Here is a 20,008-nt window from a genome sequence, read left to right as displayed (position 1 = left end):
TGCTGCATCCAACTGAGTCTAACATGAAAGAGTGTGGAAGGCAAGGTTCAGCTGGGTCGTTTGTCTATGTAGCTATCAGTAACAGACAAAGCCCTAGCGCCATCACTTGCGTTACTGGAGGCTGGGATTGCTCCAACTGTGACCCTAAGCACATAGACGGCATAGGATGCCTCAGTTAAGAAGTCCATTCTGGATAGTGCGGTAATTATATCGTGAGCCTGCAAAAAGTCAACCTCGAGGTTCTAAGCACATGTCAAAGTTGCAAGGGCGATGTCGGTGACGAAAAAAGTCTAAACACGTGGGGGCCAGAGTGTCATTTTAAGCATGAACAAGTGAGAGAGTTGCAGTTTGTCATTTAAAGCCAGATGAACGCGCGAGATCAATCGCGCTTCTGTCAAATGACTCGCCGTCTTTCCCGACAGGCTGTTGAGGGCGCTATCTAGATTACGCCACCAGCTCGGTGGGAGAGAGTCGGCCCGCCATGTGGCTGAGACCTCTCGTCGTGGGGTATCGGTGGCTAGAGAAGCGGGTCGCTTGGCCCTCACGCCTCCGACACCCGCCCGCCGCAGCTCCGAAGGAGCCTGCGATTCTGTCCGTTTTTCGGTCCACTAAAGCGGCACTTATAGTACGTACTCTCTATTTGATGTTGCACTTTATCGCCACGCGGAACGCCGGGCAAGCGCAAGGACCACCCGATGCTCCACCTGCCAGGGCCAAGTCAGACAGGGAACAGAGGTTCTTCGGTGCCGCGGGATCGTCTGCTTCAGGATCACCTGGCTAATGCGGTTCATGAGCTGTCTCTCAGCCACAGCGCTGTCACCCATAGGCTGCCATTCTTTCGTCTGAAGTTTCCGAAGCCAATGCGTCGCCTCCGTGAGCAACTCGATGGGAGGCCAGCGAAACATTCGTTTCACGACCGAGAGAACCTCGTCACTTGATAGCATCGCATTGATACCACTGTTCACTGCCTTTCTGGTATGACCTCTCGCCCGACCCCAATGCCGAGCCTTCTCTTGCTGACTGATCGTCATGGCGTAGTCTGCCGTGCCGCCCTCGGTTTCCTAACCACTTAGGTCCTTAGGTCTCGCCCCTGTCTGATCCGCCGAATCGTCGACGACTCACCTTACATATCTTGCCTAGCCCCCACGCTCATTCCTCCACTATGGATGACCGAAGACATGAGCAGGAACCGCTCTTGAGCATCATGGAGCGACAACAGGCTGACGAGCCTACGAACCGGCCAAATGCCACAGAACATCCCGATGCGCCGCTTGAGGACAGTCCTCGCCGCGAACTCGAAGTCGATGACGACTCCGGCCCATCGACACCCCGGTTCATGCAGGACGAAGGACACTGGAAGCGCTGGAGATGGGTGCCATTCCCGGTGCGCCGCATCGTAAAGGCCACCGCGAAATGGTCCAAAGGCCCGCCAAACCCACACGATTACAAGATCAAGCCCATCTTCCCTCAAGTTCAAGAGTTTCCTCTTGTGTTGGTTGATCGATACCTCCGAAAATTTAAGCACCGGGTTGGCATCATTTTCCTCTACTTCGCCATTTGGATCATCACATTTGCTTTGGTCAAGAGGAGCGAGACATTTGCTACAGAGGTTGAAGGATGGGGAGCACCGTCACAGATTGGTTGTGGTGCAGCATACTGGACGAGGGGAAATAATTGCGGCCTCAATGGTGCGGACTGTCGCCCGTTCAATGGCAGCGGCTTTGCCTTCCGGTGCTCAGCCAACTGCGCCGGCTACATGGTTCTGAATCCAAGGGCGGTCGGAGATCAGGAGATTGTCTACCAGCCGCTTGTAATCGGCGGACAAACCGACAACTCAAGCTCGCCGGTTTACCGAGGTGATTCATTCATCTGCGCCGCTGCGATCCATGCCGGTGTGATATCTAATGACAATGGAGGCTGTGGTGTCGTCCGCCTCGTCGGCCGAAACGAGGACTACCTGAGCTCGGAGAAGAATGGAATTGATAGCATTAGCTTCGACTCCTACTTCCCACTCTCATTCACATTCGAGCCTGGCATTCAATGCCGCGCTAAGGATCTGAGGTGGAATTTGTTGGCGGTGTCTGTCGTTTTCACCACGGTCCTCTCTGTGTTCACATCGTCACCAGCCCTTTTCTTCTTCTCAATCTTTACTGGCATATTTTGGCATGTCGGACTCGCCTCGGATCCACCGAATCACTACTCGGTCGCCGACCTTGTATCGAACATCATTGGCAAATACCTCCCTGCCATGTTCTGCGCGTGGGTCATGTTTGACAAGATGGGAATTCGACGAACGCTCAACGGGCTCACTGCCCAGGTGGAAAAGACGGTCTTGTGGCTCGGCGGCTGCTGGGTCGGGGCCCTTACCAACTACACCTTCAACTTCATTCCGATTCAGCGTCTGAATGCGCATGATCTGAACCAGCAGCCGGGAGCAAAAGCGGCATTGGCCATCATCATCATTGTCTTGGTGGTGATCACCGCCAAGCAAATCTGGTACTTCAGAAATGAAGGTCGTCTCCTGAAATACCTCAAACTGTACCTCCTTTTCGTGGGGGGTATCATTGTATGCCTCGTCCTCCCAGACCTGAGTCTACGCATCCACCACTACATACTGGCCTTGCTCTTGCTCCCGGGGACTAGTATGCAGACCAGACCTTCACTGCTCTATCAGGGAATATTAGTCGGTCTTTTCATCAACGGCATCGCCCGCTGGGGCTTCGACGCTCTCCTGCAGACACCTGCCGCCCTCCAAGGCGACGCTCAGCACGGGTCAGTCTTGCCCAGCATCCTCCCACCCGTCATCGACCTGGGTCAGGCCATGTGGAGCATCAACTTCACTTGGGCTACTCCTCCCGATGGAGCGCGGTACGACGGCATCAGCGTTCTGGTCAATGATGTAGAGCGCTTCCGTACCTACTTTGACGACGGGCCCGTCCCTCCAACGAGTTTCCTCTGGAGCCGCCAGAGTGATCTCGGCATGAACGAATACTTCCGTTTTGGATTTATGGAAGGCAGTGAGAGCTATGACTTTACTAAAGCTGGCATTTGGAACGCGGAAGGTAAATGGATAGACATGCAGCCGGGCCCCTCGATGATCAGGGGCCGATCACTGGTAGACGATGACGAGAGCGTGCCGCGGTGAATTTGATGCGTGATGATCTTACTTGCTTTAGATATCTAGAACAGCGTATGAACATTGAACAGCAGAGTCATTCATAATCGCGACTTTCTTGTATATTTCACCCCATCACGAGCACATGGATTTGAGCAAAACTTTTGACTCTCTTCATTGCAATGGTACCTCAGTGTTAACGATAACACGCTACCGGAAGGAAAAACGCCAAAGGCCGCTCGTATTCCTCTTATAGCAACACCATCAAACCTTTACGCTCCCTGCCTGCGGCGGCACAGGGGACGACCACGCTCAAGCGTGTTCGGGTCGCAATCCAACCTATTGTCCTCGATACAAGTCAAACTCGAGCCGCCTATCCACGTCACCAGTCATTAGCAAACCGGAATGCTCAAGAGAGAAACCCCGCAAGGAGAGAGGCAACTTACAGTTGTTGATGCTATCGGGAACGCAGCGACCAGTCTGACCGTTGACGTTGCAGACGTCCTGCTTCAAGCTCGTGTTGGCAACGCAGCAGGCGCCGTTGGGGACGGGACGGTTGGCGTTTGCGCCTTGGCGTTCCATCAGGAGGACGTCGCGGCGGGCGGCGGCCGAGGTGGGGTCTTCTACGGCTGCAGCGCTGGCGCTGATGGCCATGGTGAGGGCGAGGAGGGCGGCTTGGAGCGTGAACTTCATGGTGTTTTGGATTTCTGGTATTGGATTTGGGGTATCTAGCGAACTGATGGAATGAGAGGCTGCGTGTGGTATAAAGTTATGTTACAATGAAATTGTGAAAAGAGTGTCCGGCCGGCGGGAGAGAAGCAGAAGAGACTGGATTGTGGTGATGGAATCGGAGCTGGTCTAGGAAAGATTGGACGAGCGAGTGTGGCTGTTATATACATTTGCTTAGAACTGGAGCATGAGGCCCGGATTAAGCTTCCCCCTCTTAACTGTCAAGTCTATATTCCAAAAAGGTGGCCCACGATGTGTCAAAACGAACACCTCCTGACTTCAGCCGGTCACTCTCAAACAAGCGAGCAACTCGACGCGAGGAGACCGAACTATTCGGATTTTGGTTCTCAGGATTTGCCGACGGGATGAAGAGAGATCTATGCAGAGTCCTGACAAGGAGTGGGGAGCAGGTAACTCTCTGCCCTTTCTCGGCTGCGCCAGCCGTAAGCAAATAGAATGATAGTTCCCCGAATTATAAGTCTTGAGCCTCAAGAAGGGAGGGGAATGAGGACGAGGACGAGGGAGCCTGTCGTCTCATGCAACATCCCCAAAGGGATCGAAGCCAAAAGAAGCTCAAGTACGGATGAGACGAACAGGGGGGGAGGGAGGCTCATTTTGGCAGCCTCTCGTCACAAAGTACAATACACAGTCCGAATTTGGGTTAGTATAAGGGATATGTTCGGAAGATGCGGCGACGATGTGACGGTTTGGGGGTTTTGCGGTGCAGATGGTGGGGACTTTTTCGTCTGGAGAGTTGATGAAACGTGTAAGAGCCAGGGGGAGGGGGAGTACATCGTGGGCTTTCTCCCTGCCTCTCCGCGGCTCGCCGTCGGTACGAAGTAGAAGTAGCCGAAATTTTGGGAAGGGGCAACTTAACAGATTTGAGTATTGGGCTTCCTGCGATGGAGTAGAAGGTAGACTTTGGGAGTAAGGTCCTGTAAGTGAGCTATCTAGGGGGGTTGAGATGAGAGCACGGGAATACGCATTCTGAGATCTTTGCTGGCTACTACGACGAGTGACTAGCTTGATAATTGCTACGAAGTATCTTGAGTGTACAAAATGAGACTGAACAATCTGATTTTTGAGGAAACGTGGTCTAGAACATGCTGGTGATCGGAAGGATCCGCCGAGTCTACCACGCATCGTGGGGTATTGTCCCAGTGACATCCGTTTGATCCACCAAACAATAGGCATGCCCGATGATTACCGTCTGATCTCAGATAGCATGCAGATCGTCTTCGGACTTCAATAGCTTGGAAGTTGTGTGAATGTACTCATTTCCATGAGTTTAAAACCGCCTGTTCCAAGATCTGACTTGGGAACAAGGTTCTGACATTCCAAAAGTGCTTCGAGGAGGCATTCGGAAGAAAACTGGGTTTTGTGGCACGAAGCTTTACAACCAACGACAGGATGCCCATGACTGACCCAGCTGTGGCCTTGGGACAGAATCAACCAACAGATTGTTGATCTCTGGAATCTGAGTAAATGTGCAGTGGTAGTCTCAACAGGCGTAACTCCACGATAGAAGCAATGTCACTCTCCGATACAGGCTCGCGTATTGCAGCTAAGATTGGTTGAAAGTTGTTTAAACATTTATTGAGAAATTCTCTCGCGAGCCACCAGAGCCCAAAGCGAGTCCTACACCAACCCCACCCGCCTAGCCGGTTCAATTAACACCGGCCTCCTCCTCTCTGTGAGCCAAGTGAACTGCTTCACTCCTCATCCTCCTCGCCAGCGGCAACCTCATCGGCAACCTCGGCAGCCTCGACAGCCTTGCTCGCCGTCTTGGTTCCCTTCTTACCCGTGCCCTTCGCCCCAGCGGCGCCGGCGTTTCCTCCGGCGGCCTTGATAGACTGATCAACCACATCACCGGCCTTTGTGGCAAGGGCATCATCCTTGGGCACCTCGGTGGCGGCCGGGTTGTCGGTGGAGGCGTTGAACTTGAGGGCGGTCGCGGGCTTGCCGGCGTTGGCGACGTCGTCGGCAATATTCTTGTTGAGCTTCTTGGTCTCCTCGTCCAGCTTGGCCGTCACGTTCTTGCCCTGCGCCTGCTGGGCCTGCAGGCCCATGACGGTGGCCGTGAGCTTGAGGACCTTATTCTGGATCTTTGCGCGCTGTAGTTTGAGGAAATGTGTGTTAGTAATTTGATCAAATGGTAGTCAAGCAAGTGAATGGGGGCGGAAGGGGATCTTGATATCTTACCTGAAGAGCCAGAGCATCCTCGCCGGGTGCCGTCTTTGCGATTTCCACATTGTAGGCGCCGCGTTCGGCCTGGTTGGCAATCTTGTTGACGTTGTTGAGGAAGGCCAGATCCGCCTTGTCGACGGTGGACAGGTCCGTTGGCAGACCGCTCAGTTTCTGGAGGGCGTCCTCCTTTGCGGTGCCGGCGTTCTTGCCACTGATGGACAGATCATCAAAGGTCTTGGCCGTCGCGAACACGGCGGCACGCTTCTGAACCTTGCTGCCGGACGAGGAGGAGATGTCCCGGGAGGGGGCAGCCGAGGCAACGGCGACGAGAGTGGTGAAAACGGCGGAGAACTTCATTTTGTCTCAGTGTTCAGGGGGTTTGGAATAGTTTATAAGAAAAGAGGGTAATAATAGATTAGAATGTTTCTTGAGCGAAAGACGGGCTTGTTGGAAACGACAGCACAGCTGTGGAGAAAAAGAAAAGTGAAGGTATCGGAACTGAGGCAATAGAGATTGAGTTGATGGGAGAGCTGGGTATCCGAATAGCCGAAGCGGCGGGATGTCTGACGATCTTATAGTTCGAGTGGAGGCCTTTCTTCTATCACTGCCTTACCTACACCTGACAAGCCATCTCAATGTTGTCTCTCCATCCATGGAAGAGCATTGATGCTATAGGACGAACGTTCGGCGGCGCCGTCGGAAGTGTCCAACTCTCGTCAGCGTGTAACGAATCCCGCCCCTCCTCCTCTTCTTCAAAGAGAGGCAAAGAGAAGAGCGAAGAAGCAGGGCTGGCGGCGGGCGCGGAGAACGTTTCAGGGTGAGATCATTCCGTACTGGGGTCTACGGACAACCATCTTGTACAAACATAGAACGAGTCCTCCATTGCCTTGCAGCGCAGAACGCTCTTCGAAAGAGTGGGAGACTGGGGGAGAAAGAGAGTCTACAGAGGGCCCGGAGACCCGACAAGCCGTAACCACACTCGTGGGTCGTCCCTCTAGATGTCTAAAGATGCCGGTGCCGGGGCCTTCCCTGCCCAGAACGGAGGCTGAGCCTTAATGCCATCCCCTCCACACCGGGTCGTCTTGGGTGTCGTCTCATGATGTGATGACGACGAGTAAGGTACAGAAGCTGAGAGAGTGTGAGAGGAAGGATAACACGAGGAAGGGCAGTAAATAGGCCTCGAGTCAGCCAACTTGCTTTGCTGCGACGAACACGCAACCACTCGGCCAAGGGCAACCTGCCGCCGCCTGAACTGTGCGGGAAGATTGCAGGACAGCCAGCACGGAGTGCTCTGAGGGAGATTGTGCGCCTGACGGCAGTGCTGAAGTGCGGCTCCCGCACCCACCTGCGAGAAGAAAGAAAAAAAAGTCAATCTTGAGACGAGTTTTACTGATGTTTTTGACAGCCTGAACCTTGAAGAAGAGACGAGATTGGTGTCTGTGTGATGGGCAGCTTGAGTGTTCGAAGGTTAAGACGTAATAGGGAGAGTAGGGAATCGGAGCCAGCCTCTGGGTCTCTTCAAATCCACCAGACTGATCATTGTCTAGACCTCTCCCCAGTTTCCACGTTCTGCATGTCCTTGAAGGAAGTAATTATGGATAGATTGTAAGGTTATTGGCCCCCATATTACATGCTCACGGGAAACATACGGTGGGCTAAGCAAGAATGGGGAGACGGGAGGGAAGTGACTAAATCAGCCCTGCGGTGATTGTAAGCATCGAGAGGCTGAAGACTGTTAATCTATCACACATGGCGTTTGAAGCTTGAATTTCGTCGGGGAAAAGTGGAGAAAATTGGTTATTTTCTGCCTATGAATTTCCGCATTCCTCTCCTCCACTCACACAACACTCTCACTCGTCACTACGTGAGCAAGAAAAGCTCGTGTCACTGAGAGTTCAAAGTTCAAACTCCCAGTGTGAGGAGCCGAAGGTCCCGCCCCACTTGGAGATAACTTCACCTCATCCGACTGACTGCCCACCTAACCCACCCACACACCTATTCCTTTTCACCTCACATGGTCAACACCTCACCAAGCCAGCCCGTCTTGTAAACACCACACATACGCGGCTTCTCGGACTTTATCCCCTCTCGTCGCCCTTTATCAAATCCCGGCCGAAAGAAAAGTCCAGAACACCAGGGTGTACTCTTTTACGCCCTCGCCCGATCACTGAGTGTAACCCGTTCCCCGGGAACCGCAGACTTTCCACTCACACTCAACCTAAACGCCAAGAAACACCTCCAGACTCACATCCACAACCTAAACAAAAAATCAAAAGTCCCCCAATCATGCCTCCCCGGATCCCAACCCCAGAAGACTTCACTCAAGTCCAAAAACTCCTCCCCCTAACCCTAGCCTTCCCAAACCCCCCAGAATCCACAACCGCAATCCTCCTCCTCTTCCACGGTCTAGGCGACTCCGAGGCCCCCTTCGCCTCCTTCGCCCGCGCAATGTCCCTCCCGGGCGTCCTCTCCATCTCCCTTCGCGGTCCTTCCCCGCTACCTCCATCCATGCTGCCCGACGATGATGGCTCCGCAAACTCCGCCGCCGGCGCACCGGGCCACTTCCACTGGGGCGACGACATCACCTTCGACCCCTCCACAGACGCCCTCGCCACGGACCCAGGCTTCTCCAAATCCTCCACCCTAGTCGTGGACCACCTCATCCGCGACACCCTCATCGCCCGCTGCGGCTGGGAGCTCAGCGACATCATCCTCTTCGGCTTTGGCCAAGGCGGGTCCTTGGCCTTGGGCATCGCATCGCAGCTCCGTCTCGGCCCAAAAGTCGTCGACGTGACGGATCTTTCCCCTAGTTCCTCCACCACTGCTCCTACCGCTTCTGCATCGAAACCAAAGAGGAACGACAGCCACTTTGACGAAAACACGCTCAAAGGCGTCCTTTCCATCGGAGGCCCCCTACCGCCCTCCATGGTTCCCACAGTCAGCGCGCGGGGCAAGTGCAAGACGAAAGCGTGTCTCGTCCAGCTTAACGACGACGCCTTTGATGCTGTAAAGGAAGAGTTCCTCGACGTCAGGCTCGTCAAGTGGAAAAGGAAAGACGTGGCTATGCCCCGTGATCGGGAGGAGATGTTCCCCCTCATGAAGTTCTTTGCGGAATGCCTCAAGAGCGGTTGGTGAGGCGGTCTTGAGCTTGATGCGGTACAAACAATCACATACACTCAGACTTGACCGACCAACGATTCCTCAGCGTCGACCGCGCTGATGAATGATGGCAGGCCTGATTCTAGCTTACCAACCTGAGAGATGAGCTTGGGTGGCTGGCACACAGAGCGGTGACGCAAGGTTAGTCTTCGTTCCTGATCATATGGAAACTTGGACACATGTCACTCTTCATTAAATCGCGTAAGCTTCAAAGTGGTAATGAGCATACGGGATACTAGATATTGACTGTTGAGAAACGCCTCTGAGGATCGTGGCTACGGACTATAATCATAAGGCTATTCAATGGTTTGATTCCTTTTCTCCATCACCTCCTGTTCACCGCCAGAGATGTAGTCGAATCAACGTCATCAATTGCGCGTTGATTGCAACGGAGCCGGGGCTGTCGAAGCACGGCCAATGTCTCCTAATTGGTGGGGGTTCGGCTTCTGGTTCTCGGGTGCTGCGCTTGATTGCATTGCGTGTTGCTTTGGCTCGCCTTCGTCAACTTTCACCGTGGGATCTCCGCTGAGAGCGTGCAGAGCTGGCTGGCCCTGCATACCAACCGTTTGGTCGTCGTGGACACTATGGGGTACTGCTTGTGTACTGACTGGCGCCATGATATCCTGGCTGAGCCTATGATCGTGTACAGGAGCGGTCGTCTTGGTGTTCAAGTCATTGTGTACCGTGTGCTCCGTTGCCTCTTCAGCTACATTGACGGTGGGATCCTGGTGAACACTGTGAGGGAGGCTAGGAGTCGGTGCTGCTGTCTTGGGATCTATATTGATCTGATGAGGGGAGAGCCGTCGAGCCACTTGAACCATGGGGTCCTCGTGGACAGTATGCGGGTGGACCTCCTCAGCAATTCCAAAAAGAGGATCATTATGAACGGTATGCGGGAATTGTTTGTTTCCCACTGGCCTCTTTTGGTCTTGACTGAGCCGATGGGACTCAGCGAAGTCAGCCACCGTGACGCGAGGATCTTGAGAACTCAGAATCGGACTCTGACTTTGCTGGGTGTCCGGAGTTCTCGCAGGAGTGTGTTTGTTGCTGGTAGGAGGAGGCAGTTGCTGAGAGCTGGCCTCCGGAGTAGCCTTTGCCGGCGGGCTTTGTGGCTTTGCTCTCTCTTTTGAACTGCCGGATTCTGGCAACTCTACGATTCTCGGTAGGCTCTTTTCCTTCATCTGCATTTGCGCGGGCGACTTATACGGGTGGTTGGGCTGCGACTTGAAGCGACGAATCTCAACTGGTGGAGGTCCTGGTGAAAAAGGGTAGGTATTGTACTTTTTACATATTTTCTCTCGTACCAGGACTTCATTGTGATTCCCCATGAGAGTCCAGAACGGGTGAGCACAGGCGTGAAGCTCGTCGTCCTCGGTGCTACCCGTGATGGCATATCGATTCCGGATGTCACCACGTTGGTTGCTGAGTGGCCTCCTCCAGTTGCACACTACAGCAGTCAGAAAATGCTCATAAGTTATTCAAGATATCTTCCTTACTCATAGAGCTCAGAAAACACGACCAACATGGACTGCTGCAGCCACCTGAAGGTGGAGTCAAGGGGTCCTCGCCGTAGGCAGCTCGCTCGAGTCTCTCGGCGGTACGAGCATACACCACGCATGGGCATAGCACCGCTTCTGTAGTGGCCTCTCGTTGCTTTGCCAGCCAATTGTGCGATCGGACCTGTCCCATGATGGGCTTCTTGTCTGGCTGTTGCCGATGAACTGTCTCCGTTGAATTGTTCTCGCGCCTGCGCTGCCCTGCGCTGCCGGATGCCCGCGTGTTCTTGGGTCGATCCATGCTGGTCTGAAGGTGAATGATGTAATCTGACGAGGATAGTTGATGATGTGAATGACGTCCAACGGTAGACCTGAGTAGCCAAGGTGGTAGACGATGGCTGGTCTCTAGAAGGTTAGATGGATGATGGAAGTTAAGGAATGATGTCAGTCTGTGGTATGGGGGGATCCTGAGAGGGAAAAGACAAGTGCTTTCTGGCCGAGTCCCAAGCAAGCAGGGAGCACTGGCATACTGCTAAAGGTTGTCCCTTCTCGGGTTGACGTCGCTGCCGCGGTCTCTTGCCAGAAGTATACAAGAGGTGAGCACTCGATCTAGACCAGACTTGGCAATGCACACGAGGGGTTGCCTTCCGTCACTTATACCGCGCGTTCGTGGTGAAATGAAGCACCAAGATCGCAAGCAAGCCTGACAGTGCGCGCTACAAATGCATGCCTTCCTCTCATGACAGTAAACGATTCTCACATCAATGGATTGTGCAGTAAACCAGCACAGCTACGATGACAACCTCGATTTCAGGGATGGTAATACAACATTGATCGTTCTAATTGCAGTGAGCCAACCCAAACGTGGTGGTACCCACGGACGGCTCCTGTCGCCTCACTCTTATACCACAACCCAGAATGCGCCATGTCACTATAGTATGTTGATGCAGAGGGTTTATCTCCATTCCGATTCCAAGCCTGATCTACGCCGCCTTCAGTCGAACCGCGGTTTCCTATTCCTCGGCACGCTCTTCATCCCTCCAGCCATTTGAACTTCGGGAAGCGCCGTTATGTAATGATCTGAGAGCTGTGCTCCGAGTCTTGTTCGACCATCTACGCGGGGTTAGCAAATAGTAGACCAGAATTCCGTTGCAGACTCACATCTTGACCTTGCCGTCGTCGCCACATGAAGCCAACATGCAAGGGTCTGCCGGATTCCAGGTAACGGCGTTGGTTCGAGGCTGATGCCCTTCAAGCCTCTCCACTGCAGCACCGCTATTCTTGTGCCAGATGAGGATATTTCCATCTGAATGTAGTTCGTCAGTGTTTGCCATCATCAAATCGATCGCTCTTCACGTACCTTCACTGCCGCTCACAACGAAGCTTTCGTTTGCGCCGCCAAAGGCGCTCCGAATTATGAAGTCGCCTCCGGTGTGGCCCAGGAACTTCTGGACTGATGTCCGATCGACCAAATCTATCAGTTGCAACTCGCCATCCTTTTTGTTAAGTAGCAAATGACGTGAGTCTTCGCTAATACTCACGCATGTTGGCCGAGACTTGACCTCCATTTCGTACTCCAGCTCGCGTGTGAAGGCATTGTAGACATGAATCTTCTGTTCATCGTCGACAGCCACGAGCCAGTGGCCGTCCGGAGAACCACAGATGTCCTGAACTCTATGCTTCTTGCCCCATTCGCACATCATCTCGCCAGAGATACTCCACGTACGCAACCCGTGTTGCTTGTCTAGAGATCCGGTGACAAAGGTCTTGCTGTCTGCTGCCCATACGCAGCCACTCGCAGGCTCCTCAAATCGCTCCAGCTTCAAAACCAACTCTCCGGTCTAAAAGGATATTAGCACTAGGACCGAGGGAGGCACTGCTGGAATTACGCACCGTGGTGTCCCAAAGTCTAGCATACTTGTCCTGTGAGCACGTAACGATCATGGAGTCGTCGGGGCTCCACGACAAACCGCCGACACCCTGAGCATGCGGTTGCAAGATTTGAGAGACTGAGAAAGAAGGCAAGTCCCAGATAACAACAGCTTCGCCACTTCCGCAGGCAGCCAGTCGCTGGCCGTCGTGAGAGAACAGGACTTGCCAGACTTCGCCAGTCAAGTCTGTGAGCTCCAACGCGACGTCAGTAGGGAAGTGACTCCGTTCACAATAGTGATCCGAGTATAATGAAGGAGATGATGCGGTTGTGTGCCAGAGGCAGCTGTCTATTTGACTCTGCTTCACCTGCTGTAGAAGGACTGCAAGGCGATTCTCCGGCAGCATGACCGAGGGCGAAATGCATTCTACCCATGTATAAGTACTCTGTATGTCACTAGAGGTATTGGAAATACTCACTGGACAGTTCCGACAGTAGAACCTTTCTCGACTGGCCGTGAGCACCATCCCACTCGGCTTTAGCCTTCAAGTCTTCTGTAGACTGGCACATGAGAAGACTAGAGAGAAAATGAAGTTTCTGAGTATCTTGGTAGAGCGGCGTCAGCTCGGTCCGGAGCACCATCAGAGCCCGTGGGGTATCTCGCTGCTCCAACAACTCGAGAAACTTTTGTTGCCGCAGCCAAAATCGCATGACGTTTCGGTCAGAGCCAGGGGCCAAGACGAGACCGTTCCCGGGTTGGCTTCGGTCCTCTGACATGACTGCTCCGAAGAGCAGTTCTTCGGCCTCGCCCCACTCGCCGCTCACGACTGCACTCCGAAAGGCGGCGACCGTCGGGCTCTCCAGCTCGTAGCCGCTATCTTTGCTCACACTCTCGGCAGCGCCCTGATATCCCATGTCGGACAGAGCCTGTATGAGTATGCGGGTGACCTCCTCGCGATCATGTCCATAGTAGGTCGTGGGAACGGGTGTTTGAGCTTCCTTGTCGGAACGGGATGAACCGTTCAGGGCAGCGGCTTTACGAGCACCGTTTGTCGCGGAGGCCGTCAGCGGCGCTTCCGTCCTCGCACCGTTGGAGTACGTCCTCGACGTTCCATTTGAGGCAACTCCATCGCCGTCTGAGATCATGTTGGAGTCTCCTCTTCTGCGTTTTGAGCGATGTGAGCCGGGTCGACTGGCGGCCGCGGACGTCGTAGGAGAGTCTCCCCGGTCCGCGTCGGAAGCTCTTCGTCTGCGGCCCAAGACCTGACGGGGCGCCGAGGGAGATACTATCGCTTCGGGGACAGTCGAGGGAAGTTGGGCGGCGCTCGGTTGGAAGGGGTTCGAAGTTGTAGAATCGTCAGAAGAGGAGGGGCGGGAAGCCGCGGGGGCTTGGGTTAGAACTGCGGTTGAAGATGTCTGGTCCGGCGGGGTGGGCACTTGTTGGTTGGCTGGAATAAGATGGGAGTTGGAATCCGGATTGTAGTTGGGGTCCAGGTCGGCCTATGTTACCGCGGGAAGGCCCCGCGGTTGCTCTCGTCGGTCGATATCTTGGAAGGGACGGCGACGCCTAGGTTATGGTAGGAATGTTGTGGCGAGTGCTTTGTCGCTAGCCGTTTAATTAGAGAATAGCTCGAGAGAGGGTCGTTGTGCGGACGCGGATGCGGACGGACGGACTTGTGGGCGTACGGTGCGGTAGGGCGAAGCAGATGAGGTGCGTGAGATGGGAGGACGAGGTCTGGGAGCTGAGGGGAGGTGCGTGAGGAGGGAAAGAGAGAGGGAGGGAGGGAGAAACGTGGGCCGTGGGACGTCAAGTAGTGTAAGATGGCAGGTGAAGCTTTGAGGTTTGGAGTTCATGGGTGCAGGTTTCGGGGTTGCTAGATGGCAGAGGTCATATGGAGGTAGACGTCTCCTTGCCTTCCAGGATCCATTACCTCAGTCCCGGTGATGGGTAGTACTGCACTCTGTAAGGTAGGTAGGTATCCATAAGGTAGGCGCATGTGTTCGTTCGGTAGCACAGTACCTCTGCAGACGCAGCGTTCACTTGCCGGGGAAGGTCGTTACGTAGGGTAGCCTCCCAAGAAGAGACCCGTGGCCGGCAGCGGCGCACTGCTGCAGCACCCTGACTGGGCAAACACTGGGACAAGCGGGCAAGCAGATGACGGGATGCCGCTTGATTGGACACCCGGCAATTTCTCAGCGCACAAAGGTGGAGACGGATGACCTGCTTGCTGGGGTGGTTGGAGGACCGACTCACTAAACGCAATCTAGGACAGTGAAGTTCACTAACACACCACTCTAGACCACACAAGAACACAAGAAGGATCCCAATCTACCTTACCTTACCTTGAATGATCTTACCGAGTATGAACACAAGAGGGGAAAGAGGGTCACATGCTCAGCTAGTCTCTCTCTCTCATGAATCAGTGGGCTTGAAGTGCAGTTTACAAGAGATGATCTATAACGTCTTCTCGGTACGTACATACGGCTGGGAGAATACTGGCAGAGCTCTGAGGACGGGGAAGCTTATCAGTCGGCTCGGTGGGTATCTCCGAGAGAGCAGAGGTTGGGTTACCTGTAAGTGGTACCCGAGCAACATGACAGCAGTACACTTTCGAGACTTTCCAAGATGGCAGTAGTTGCTGCCGTCGACATGACGAAGTATTCATCTTTCAAAGTGTATCGGCACAATGTATTGCCCATATCAAAAGTGTGGATGAACATGCAGTCTGCCGTCAGCCGTCTTGATCGAGGTTGCATGTCACACTGCCGGCCACTAAAACGCAGCTGCCAGAAAGTCTCAAACGCATCGACACCTTGTTATAGCGGTCTAGCTCTGTACTGCTTCCTTATCGCCATTCGTCGTTTCGGTCCGGGCGTTGAAGCAACGAACCCTTGTCCAGATGGTATGCAACTTGCTGCAGTATCTTGCGTCTAGCTGCAGAAGATTGAGTGAGGGTTGATTCGACCCTACTAACCCCGGTTGCCAGGCAGTTTTTCAAAGCTCTTGAGTAAGACCTGTTAGATAGTCGTCGTTTTGTCTGTCAGACTGAACTGTGGAAGAATACATCGCCTTTCGCTCGTGGCAAACTTAAGCTGAGGTGCACACACTGTTTGGTGAGTTGGCTAAGGAAACTTCCTGACATGGCAGGGGTAGGTAGGAAGGAATAAACATAGAAAGAAGACAGTAACAACGAATAGAAAAAAGAGACTAAACTCCGAGCAGCTCTGAATTTGCGTATTGCGATCCATACTACTCGTCAGCGTCAAAACCATTTCAGATGCTACTCGTATGGCACTTGCGCGGCACAAGTGACGTACGCTTAGGCACCCATTTCTTGTTCCAAAATGATGTCTAAAGGTGTGAGAAGGACGGTGTACGGTGTACCCTCGGTGTGCTCCCTACACGATCAAGGTGTGTCAGGAGCTGTGCCGGTGTATGCAAACTCGTCACGTGTGACTCCTGCGCCCAAGTGGGAGAAGTGGGAGGTCGCCTGCCAGCCCAACGCCCCGCCAAGTACTGTCTCGCTGCTGCTGCTGTCGTTGTCGGCAGAGTGACAGGGGGCTACGACACCGGTGGGGACCGGACGCATGTGGCTGGTGCGTCAGGGATCCCAGGCACACTCAGTCTCGGGGGGCAGCAGCAACGTGTGTACCAAGTACAGGTAGGCTCTTGACATCTGTGATCTGGGCTCGGTGCTTGCGACGTCCGCTCCCACCATCCCTCAACCAAAACACCTGCAAACTTGCAACTTGCAACTTGCACGATACCTCACATCTTTGCTGATATACATACCCGTCGACGCCGACACGAAGGCGATCCTACAACTGCCCTCGATTCGATCTGCGCTCCGGCCATCTTCCTCGCCTCCGTCTCGAACCCCAACCCCCCTTTCCGGGAGCTTCCACGTATTGCGATTCAGGAGCCATCTGCGACACTACTCTCGACAAAGAAGTCTGTCCTCGACTCGACCCTCTGCTCTGCCCAAACCCACGACCACTACATCTCCCAAAACTCCCAGACCGCATCGCAACAATGAGCGCGCCCCCCGCTTCCAGCCAAGGTGGTATCTCGGATCCCGCCTTGATCACGTAGGTGATGCCCAACAACCCCTCGACCCCTCGACGCACTTCGGAAGCTAACTATGCGCTGCCCCTCAGCCTCGTGAACAAGCTCCAGGATGTCTTCACAACGGTTGGCGTCACCAACCCTATCGATCTCCCTCAAATCGTCGTCGTTGGTAGTCAGTCTAGCGGTAAGAGTTCCGTCTTGGAGAATATCGTAGGAAGAGACTTGTGAGTTTGACAACCAACACCTGGCCCCACCATCACATGTCTTCCAACCCTTGAGGCATCTAACAACTTCAACCCGTGCAGCTTGCCCCGAGGTTCTGGAATTTGCACCCGTCGACCCCTCGTCCTGCAGCTCATCAACCGTCCCGCGACTTCACAGAACGGCATCGAGGAGGTGGAAAACAGCACCGACAAGGCAGCAAATGCCGACGAATGGGGCGAGTTCCTCCATATCCCTGGCCAAAAGTTCTACGACTTCAACAAGATTCGCGATGAGATTAGCAGAGAAACGGAGGCCAAGGTCGGCCGCAATGCAGGCATTTCGCCCGCTCCCATCAACTTGAGAGTCTACTCCCCAAACGTTCTGACTTTGACCCTGGTCGATTTGCCGGGTCTGACCAGAGTGCCAGTCGGAGACCAGCCCCGCGATATCGAGCGCCAGATTCGCGATATGATTCTCAAGTACATCTCCAAGTCTAATGCCATCATTCTTGCCGTCACAGCTGCCAATATCGATCTTGCCAACTCCGACGGTCTCAAGCTTGCCCGCGAGGTCGACCCCGAGGGTCAGCGAACGATTGGTGTTCTCACCAAGGTGGACCTTATGGACGAGGGTACAGATGTTGTTGATATTCTGGCTGGGCGCATCATTCCTTTGCGGTTGGGATACGTCCCTGTGGTCAACCGTGGCCAGCGAGACATCGATAACAAAAAGCCGATTATGGCAGCCCTGGAGAATGAGAAGAACTTCTTCGATAATCATAAGGCTTACAGGAACAAGAGCTCCTACTGCGGAACTCCCTACTTGGCTAGGAAGCTTAACCTTATTCTGATGATGCACATCAAGCAGACGCTGCCCGACATCAAGGCTCGCATCTCGAGCTCACTGCAAAAGTATGCTACCGAGCTGGACAGCTTGGGACCTAGCATGCTGGGCAACAGCGCCAACATTGTTCTCAACATCATCACCGAGTTCACAAACGAGTGGCGGACGGTCTTGGACGGCAACAACACAGAGCTTTCCAGCACGGAATTGTCGGGTGGTGCGAGAATCAGCTTCGTGTTCCACGAGCTATACTCCAACGGTGTCAAGGCTGTGGACCCCTTCGACGTGGTCAAGGATGTTGATATTCGTACAATCCTGTACAATTCGTCCGGTTCCTCTCCGGCTCTTTTCGTCGGCACCACTGCCTTCGAGTTGATTGTGAAGCAGCAGATCAAGCGCTTGGAAGACCCGAGTCTGAAGTGTGTGTCCCTCGTCTACGACGAACTGGTGCGTATCCTGTCCCAGCTTCTGGGCAAGTCGCTCTACCGCAGATACCCTTCACTCAAGGAGAAGGTTCACACAGTGGTTATCAACTTCTTCAAGAAGGCCATGGAGCCTACCAACAAGCTGGTCAAGGATCTCGTGGCTATGGAGGCATGCTACATCAACACTGGCCACCCTGACTTCTTGAACGGTCACAGGGCGATGGCTATGGTGAATGAGCGCTACAATCCTTCCAAGCCCACTCAGGTTGATCCTAAGACCGGCAAGCCTCTCCCGGGAGGTACCCCTCGAGCGTCCAGCCCAGCTGTGCCAGAAGATGCGAACGGAGGCTTCTTTGGCAGTTTCTTCGCCGCGAAGAACAAGAAGAAGGCGGCGGCCATGGAGGCCCCCCCGCCGACACTCAAGGCTTCTGGAACGCTTTCAGAGCGCGAGAACATTGAGGTGGAAGTCATCAGTATGTCTCCCGTGTCCCACTTTACTCGAGAAACGCTAACCACGATACACAGAGCTGCTTATCTCTTCCTACTACAACATTGTGAGGCGAACCATGATTGACATGGTCCCCAAGGCCATCATGCTTACCCTCGTTCAGTAAGTAAAAACACTGGAGTTTGTTTGTGGCACCTTGTGAGCTAACACTGTGGCAGATTCACCAAGGATGAGATGCAGAAGGAGCTCTTGGAGAACATGTATCGCACTGACACTCTGGACGACCTGCTCAAGGAGAGCGATTTCACCATTCGCAGAAGAAAGGAGTGCCAGCAAATGGTGGAGTCCCTTGGCAAGGCCAGTGAGATTGTCAGCCAGGTCCAGTAAAAGACGTCAAACGACATACACAACTGCTTCTTAGAAGCACTCAAACTTTTGCCTGCTGAGATGCTGGCCGCCCCATGCTTCCGGGGCACGAAAACTAGAAAGAGCGCGGCGTTCAGGCGGTGAAATCTTCCCAAAAATCGTCGGCGGAGACCCTGGAGGCGTGGAAGGCGGTAGACAATCGGGCAGCGGCGGTTGCGGTGGTAGTCCTTTAATGAGAGTGGCATACATTTGTTTCTTGTGATGAAGACTGATTCAAGATGGCCAAAGAGGATATAGCAAGAGAGAGGCAGCAATGAAAGATCACGTTCCCACTACGCTTTTCCTGTTGCTATGCGATACGCCTCTTTTTTAGTCGCAAGCTGTTCTGATTTAGCATGTGCTTGGTTTGCGACACTTTACGGGGCGTTATCGATCATGCTCTATCCGTACAGATTCAGACGATCTTTCGAGACGCACGTTCGTCCCTCGTAAGGATCCGGCTGGCTGGCCGTTCGTTGGCTTCAGATTCAAGACTACTCCAACGTGATCAAGGCCCCGGTGAATCATGCAATCAAACTTAACCTCCACCTAGATTGGGATCTTCCGGTACTACTCCGTTTGGCCCGTAGAAGGAAAGCTGGTGTGGCTCCAGGCCCGGCTTCCGGATATGGGTGTCAAAGCGGCTCTCATACTTTCAGACGCCAGCCGCCATGGCATAAGAGATGGGCAGATGGAAGGAGGTACGAATACGCCTTGGAGATGCGCATGCATACGGCATTCGCCCAGTACTCGCTACATACTACCGACCATCTCTTTTTTGGTTTGGTTTTTCACCTCATGTTACGTCGCGCTAGTGCACAGGTTAGTGTTCCACGTCGGTCAATGCCTGCTTGCTAGGCTGGGTGAAACATTTCTCGGGTAGCGGGAAGCATCAGGGTAGCTTCCGTGCTCATCTCCATCTCCCTTCTCCTTCCCCGCAGCATTGAATAGGAAAGCTTGAGCTCTGGAAGAGAAGGTCTAGAACAAGGTCTAGACGGAAAGGTCGGGAGAGGGGGGAGGAAAGGTAGACGGTAGACGGTAGTTACGAGAGAGAGAGG

General features: G+C 53.8%; 8 protein-coding genes across 8 annotated transcripts; 3 read left to right on the top strand and 5 right to left on the bottom strand.

Annotated features, from left to right (window-relative positions):
* Nucleotides 1-911: 911 nt before the first annotated feature.
* Nucleotides 912-3,300, top strand: BDP55DRAFT_74333 (LCCL domain-containing protein). The gene is made up of 3 exons (XM_060580486.1): nucleotides 912-975; nucleotides 1,039-1,081; nucleotides 1,141-3,300. The coding sequence occupies exon 3, from the start codon at nucleotides 1,163-1,165 to the stop codon at nucleotides 3,143-3,145; it is 1,983 nt and encodes a 660-aa protein (XP_060431691.1). The 5' UTR covers nucleotides 912-975; nucleotides 1,039-1,081; nucleotides 1,141-1,162; the 3' UTR covers nucleotides 3,146-3,300.
* Nucleotides 3,301-3,387: 87 nt separating this feature from the next.
* On the bottom strand, nucleotides 3,388-3,808 carry BDP55DRAFT_630118 (uncharacterized protein; the record flags this gene model as incomplete). The annotated part of the gene is made up of 2 exons (XM_060572112.1): nucleotides 3,388-3,488; nucleotides 3,562-3,808. The coding sequence occupies 2 exons, from the start codon at nucleotides 3,806-3,808 to the stop codon at nucleotides 3,388-3,390; spliced, it is 348 nt and encodes a 115-aa protein (XP_060431690.1).
* Nucleotides 3,809-4,417: 609 nt separating this feature from the next.
* On the bottom strand, nucleotides 4,418-5,038 carry BDP55DRAFT_630117 (uncharacterized protein; the record flags this gene model as incomplete). Its single annotated transcript, XM_060572111.1, has 1 exon — nucleotides 4,418-5,038. The coding sequence occupies one exon, from the start codon at nucleotides 5,036-5,038 to the stop codon at nucleotides 4,418-4,420; it is 621 nt and encodes a 206-aa protein (XP_060431689.1).
* Nucleotides 5,039-5,556: 518 nt separating this feature from the next.
* Nucleotides 5,557-6,388, bottom strand: BDP55DRAFT_726889 (uncharacterized protein; the record flags this gene model as incomplete). Its single annotated transcript, XM_060579214.1, has 2 exons — nucleotides 5,557-5,958; nucleotides 6,047-6,388. The coding sequence occupies 2 exons, from the start codon at nucleotides 6,386-6,388 to the stop codon at nucleotides 5,557-5,559; spliced, it is 744 nt and encodes a 247-aa protein (XP_060431688.1).
* Nucleotides 6,389-8,317: 1,929 nt separating this feature from the next.
* On the top strand, nucleotides 8,318-9,166 carry BDP55DRAFT_726888 (phospholipase/Carboxylesterase superfamily protein; the record flags this gene model as incomplete). Its single annotated transcript, XM_060579213.1, has 1 exon — nucleotides 8,318-9,166. The coding sequence occupies one exon, from the start codon at nucleotides 8,318-8,320 to the stop codon at nucleotides 9,164-9,166; it is 849 nt and encodes a 282-aa protein (XP_060431687.1).
* A 392-nt stretch (nucleotides 9,167-9,558) lies between these two features.
* BDP55DRAFT_630114 (uncharacterized protein) lies at nucleotides 9,559-10,987 on the bottom strand (the record flags this gene model as incomplete). The annotated part of the gene is made up of 2 exons (XM_060572110.1): nucleotides 9,559-10,637; nucleotides 10,687-10,987. The coding sequence occupies 2 exons, from the start codon at nucleotides 10,985-10,987 to the stop codon at nucleotides 9,559-9,561; spliced, it is 1,380 nt and encodes a 459-aa protein (XP_060431686.1).
* A 712-nt stretch (nucleotides 10,988-11,699) lies between these two features.
* BDP55DRAFT_692560 (WD domain-containing protein) lies at nucleotides 11,700-13,702 on the bottom strand (the record flags this gene model as incomplete). Its single annotated transcript, XM_060577133.1, has 5 exons — nucleotides 11,700-11,799; nucleotides 11,848-11,992; nucleotides 12,047-12,527; nucleotides 12,580-12,983; nucleotides 13,036-13,702. The coding sequence occupies 5 exons, from the start codon at nucleotides 13,700-13,702 to the stop codon at nucleotides 11,700-11,702; spliced, it is 1,797 nt and encodes a 598-aa protein (XP_060431685.1).
* A 2,498-nt stretch (nucleotides 13,703-16,200) lies between these two features.
* Nucleotides 16,201-19,246, top strand: BDP55DRAFT_658292 (vacuolar protein sorting-associated protein 1). The gene is made up of 5 exons (XM_060574469.1): nucleotides 16,201-16,645; nucleotides 16,715-16,849; nucleotides 16,931-18,570; nucleotides 18,623-18,707; nucleotides 18,764-19,246. The coding sequence occupies exons 1-5, from the start codon at nucleotides 16,590-16,592 to the stop codon at nucleotides 18,930-18,932; spliced, it is 2,085 nt and encodes a 694-aa protein (XP_060431684.1). The 5' UTR covers nucleotides 16,201-16,589; the 3' UTR covers nucleotides 18,933-19,246.
* The last annotated feature ends 762 nt before the right edge of the window (nucleotides 19,247-20,008 follow it).

This window comes from Colletotrichum godetiae, assembly GCF_030913485.1.
Source record: "Colletotrichum godetiae strain CBS 193.32 chromosome Unknown BDP55scaffold_13, whole genome shotgun sequence".
Taxonomy (NCBI): domain Eukaryota; kingdom Fungi; phylum Ascomycota; class Sordariomycetes; order Glomerellales; family Glomerellaceae; genus Colletotrichum; species Colletotrichum godetiae.
The sequence above is the reverse complement of the archived record's forward strand: the minus strand, read 5'-3'. Positions and strand labels throughout refer to the sequence as shown.

Bases quoted from the DNA above. Each gene is read 5' to 3' on its own strand.
- BDP55DRAFT_74333 (XM_060580486.1), top strand. From the start codon at position 1,163: ATGGATGACCGAAGACATGAGCAGGAACCGCTCTTGAGCATCATGGAG.
- BDP55DRAFT_658292 (XM_060574469.1), top strand. From the start codon at position 16,590: ATGAGCGCGCCCCCCGCTTCCAGCCAAGGTGGTATCTCGGATCCCGCC. The intron at 16,646-16,714 runs GTAGGTGATGCC...GCTGCCCCTCAG, and splicing joins TCGGATCCCGCCTTGATCAC to CCTCGTGAACAAGCTCCAGG. The intron at 18,571-18,622 runs GTATGTCTCCCG...CACGATACACAG, and splicing joins CATTGAGGTGGAAGTCATCA to AGCTGCTTATCTCTTCCTAC.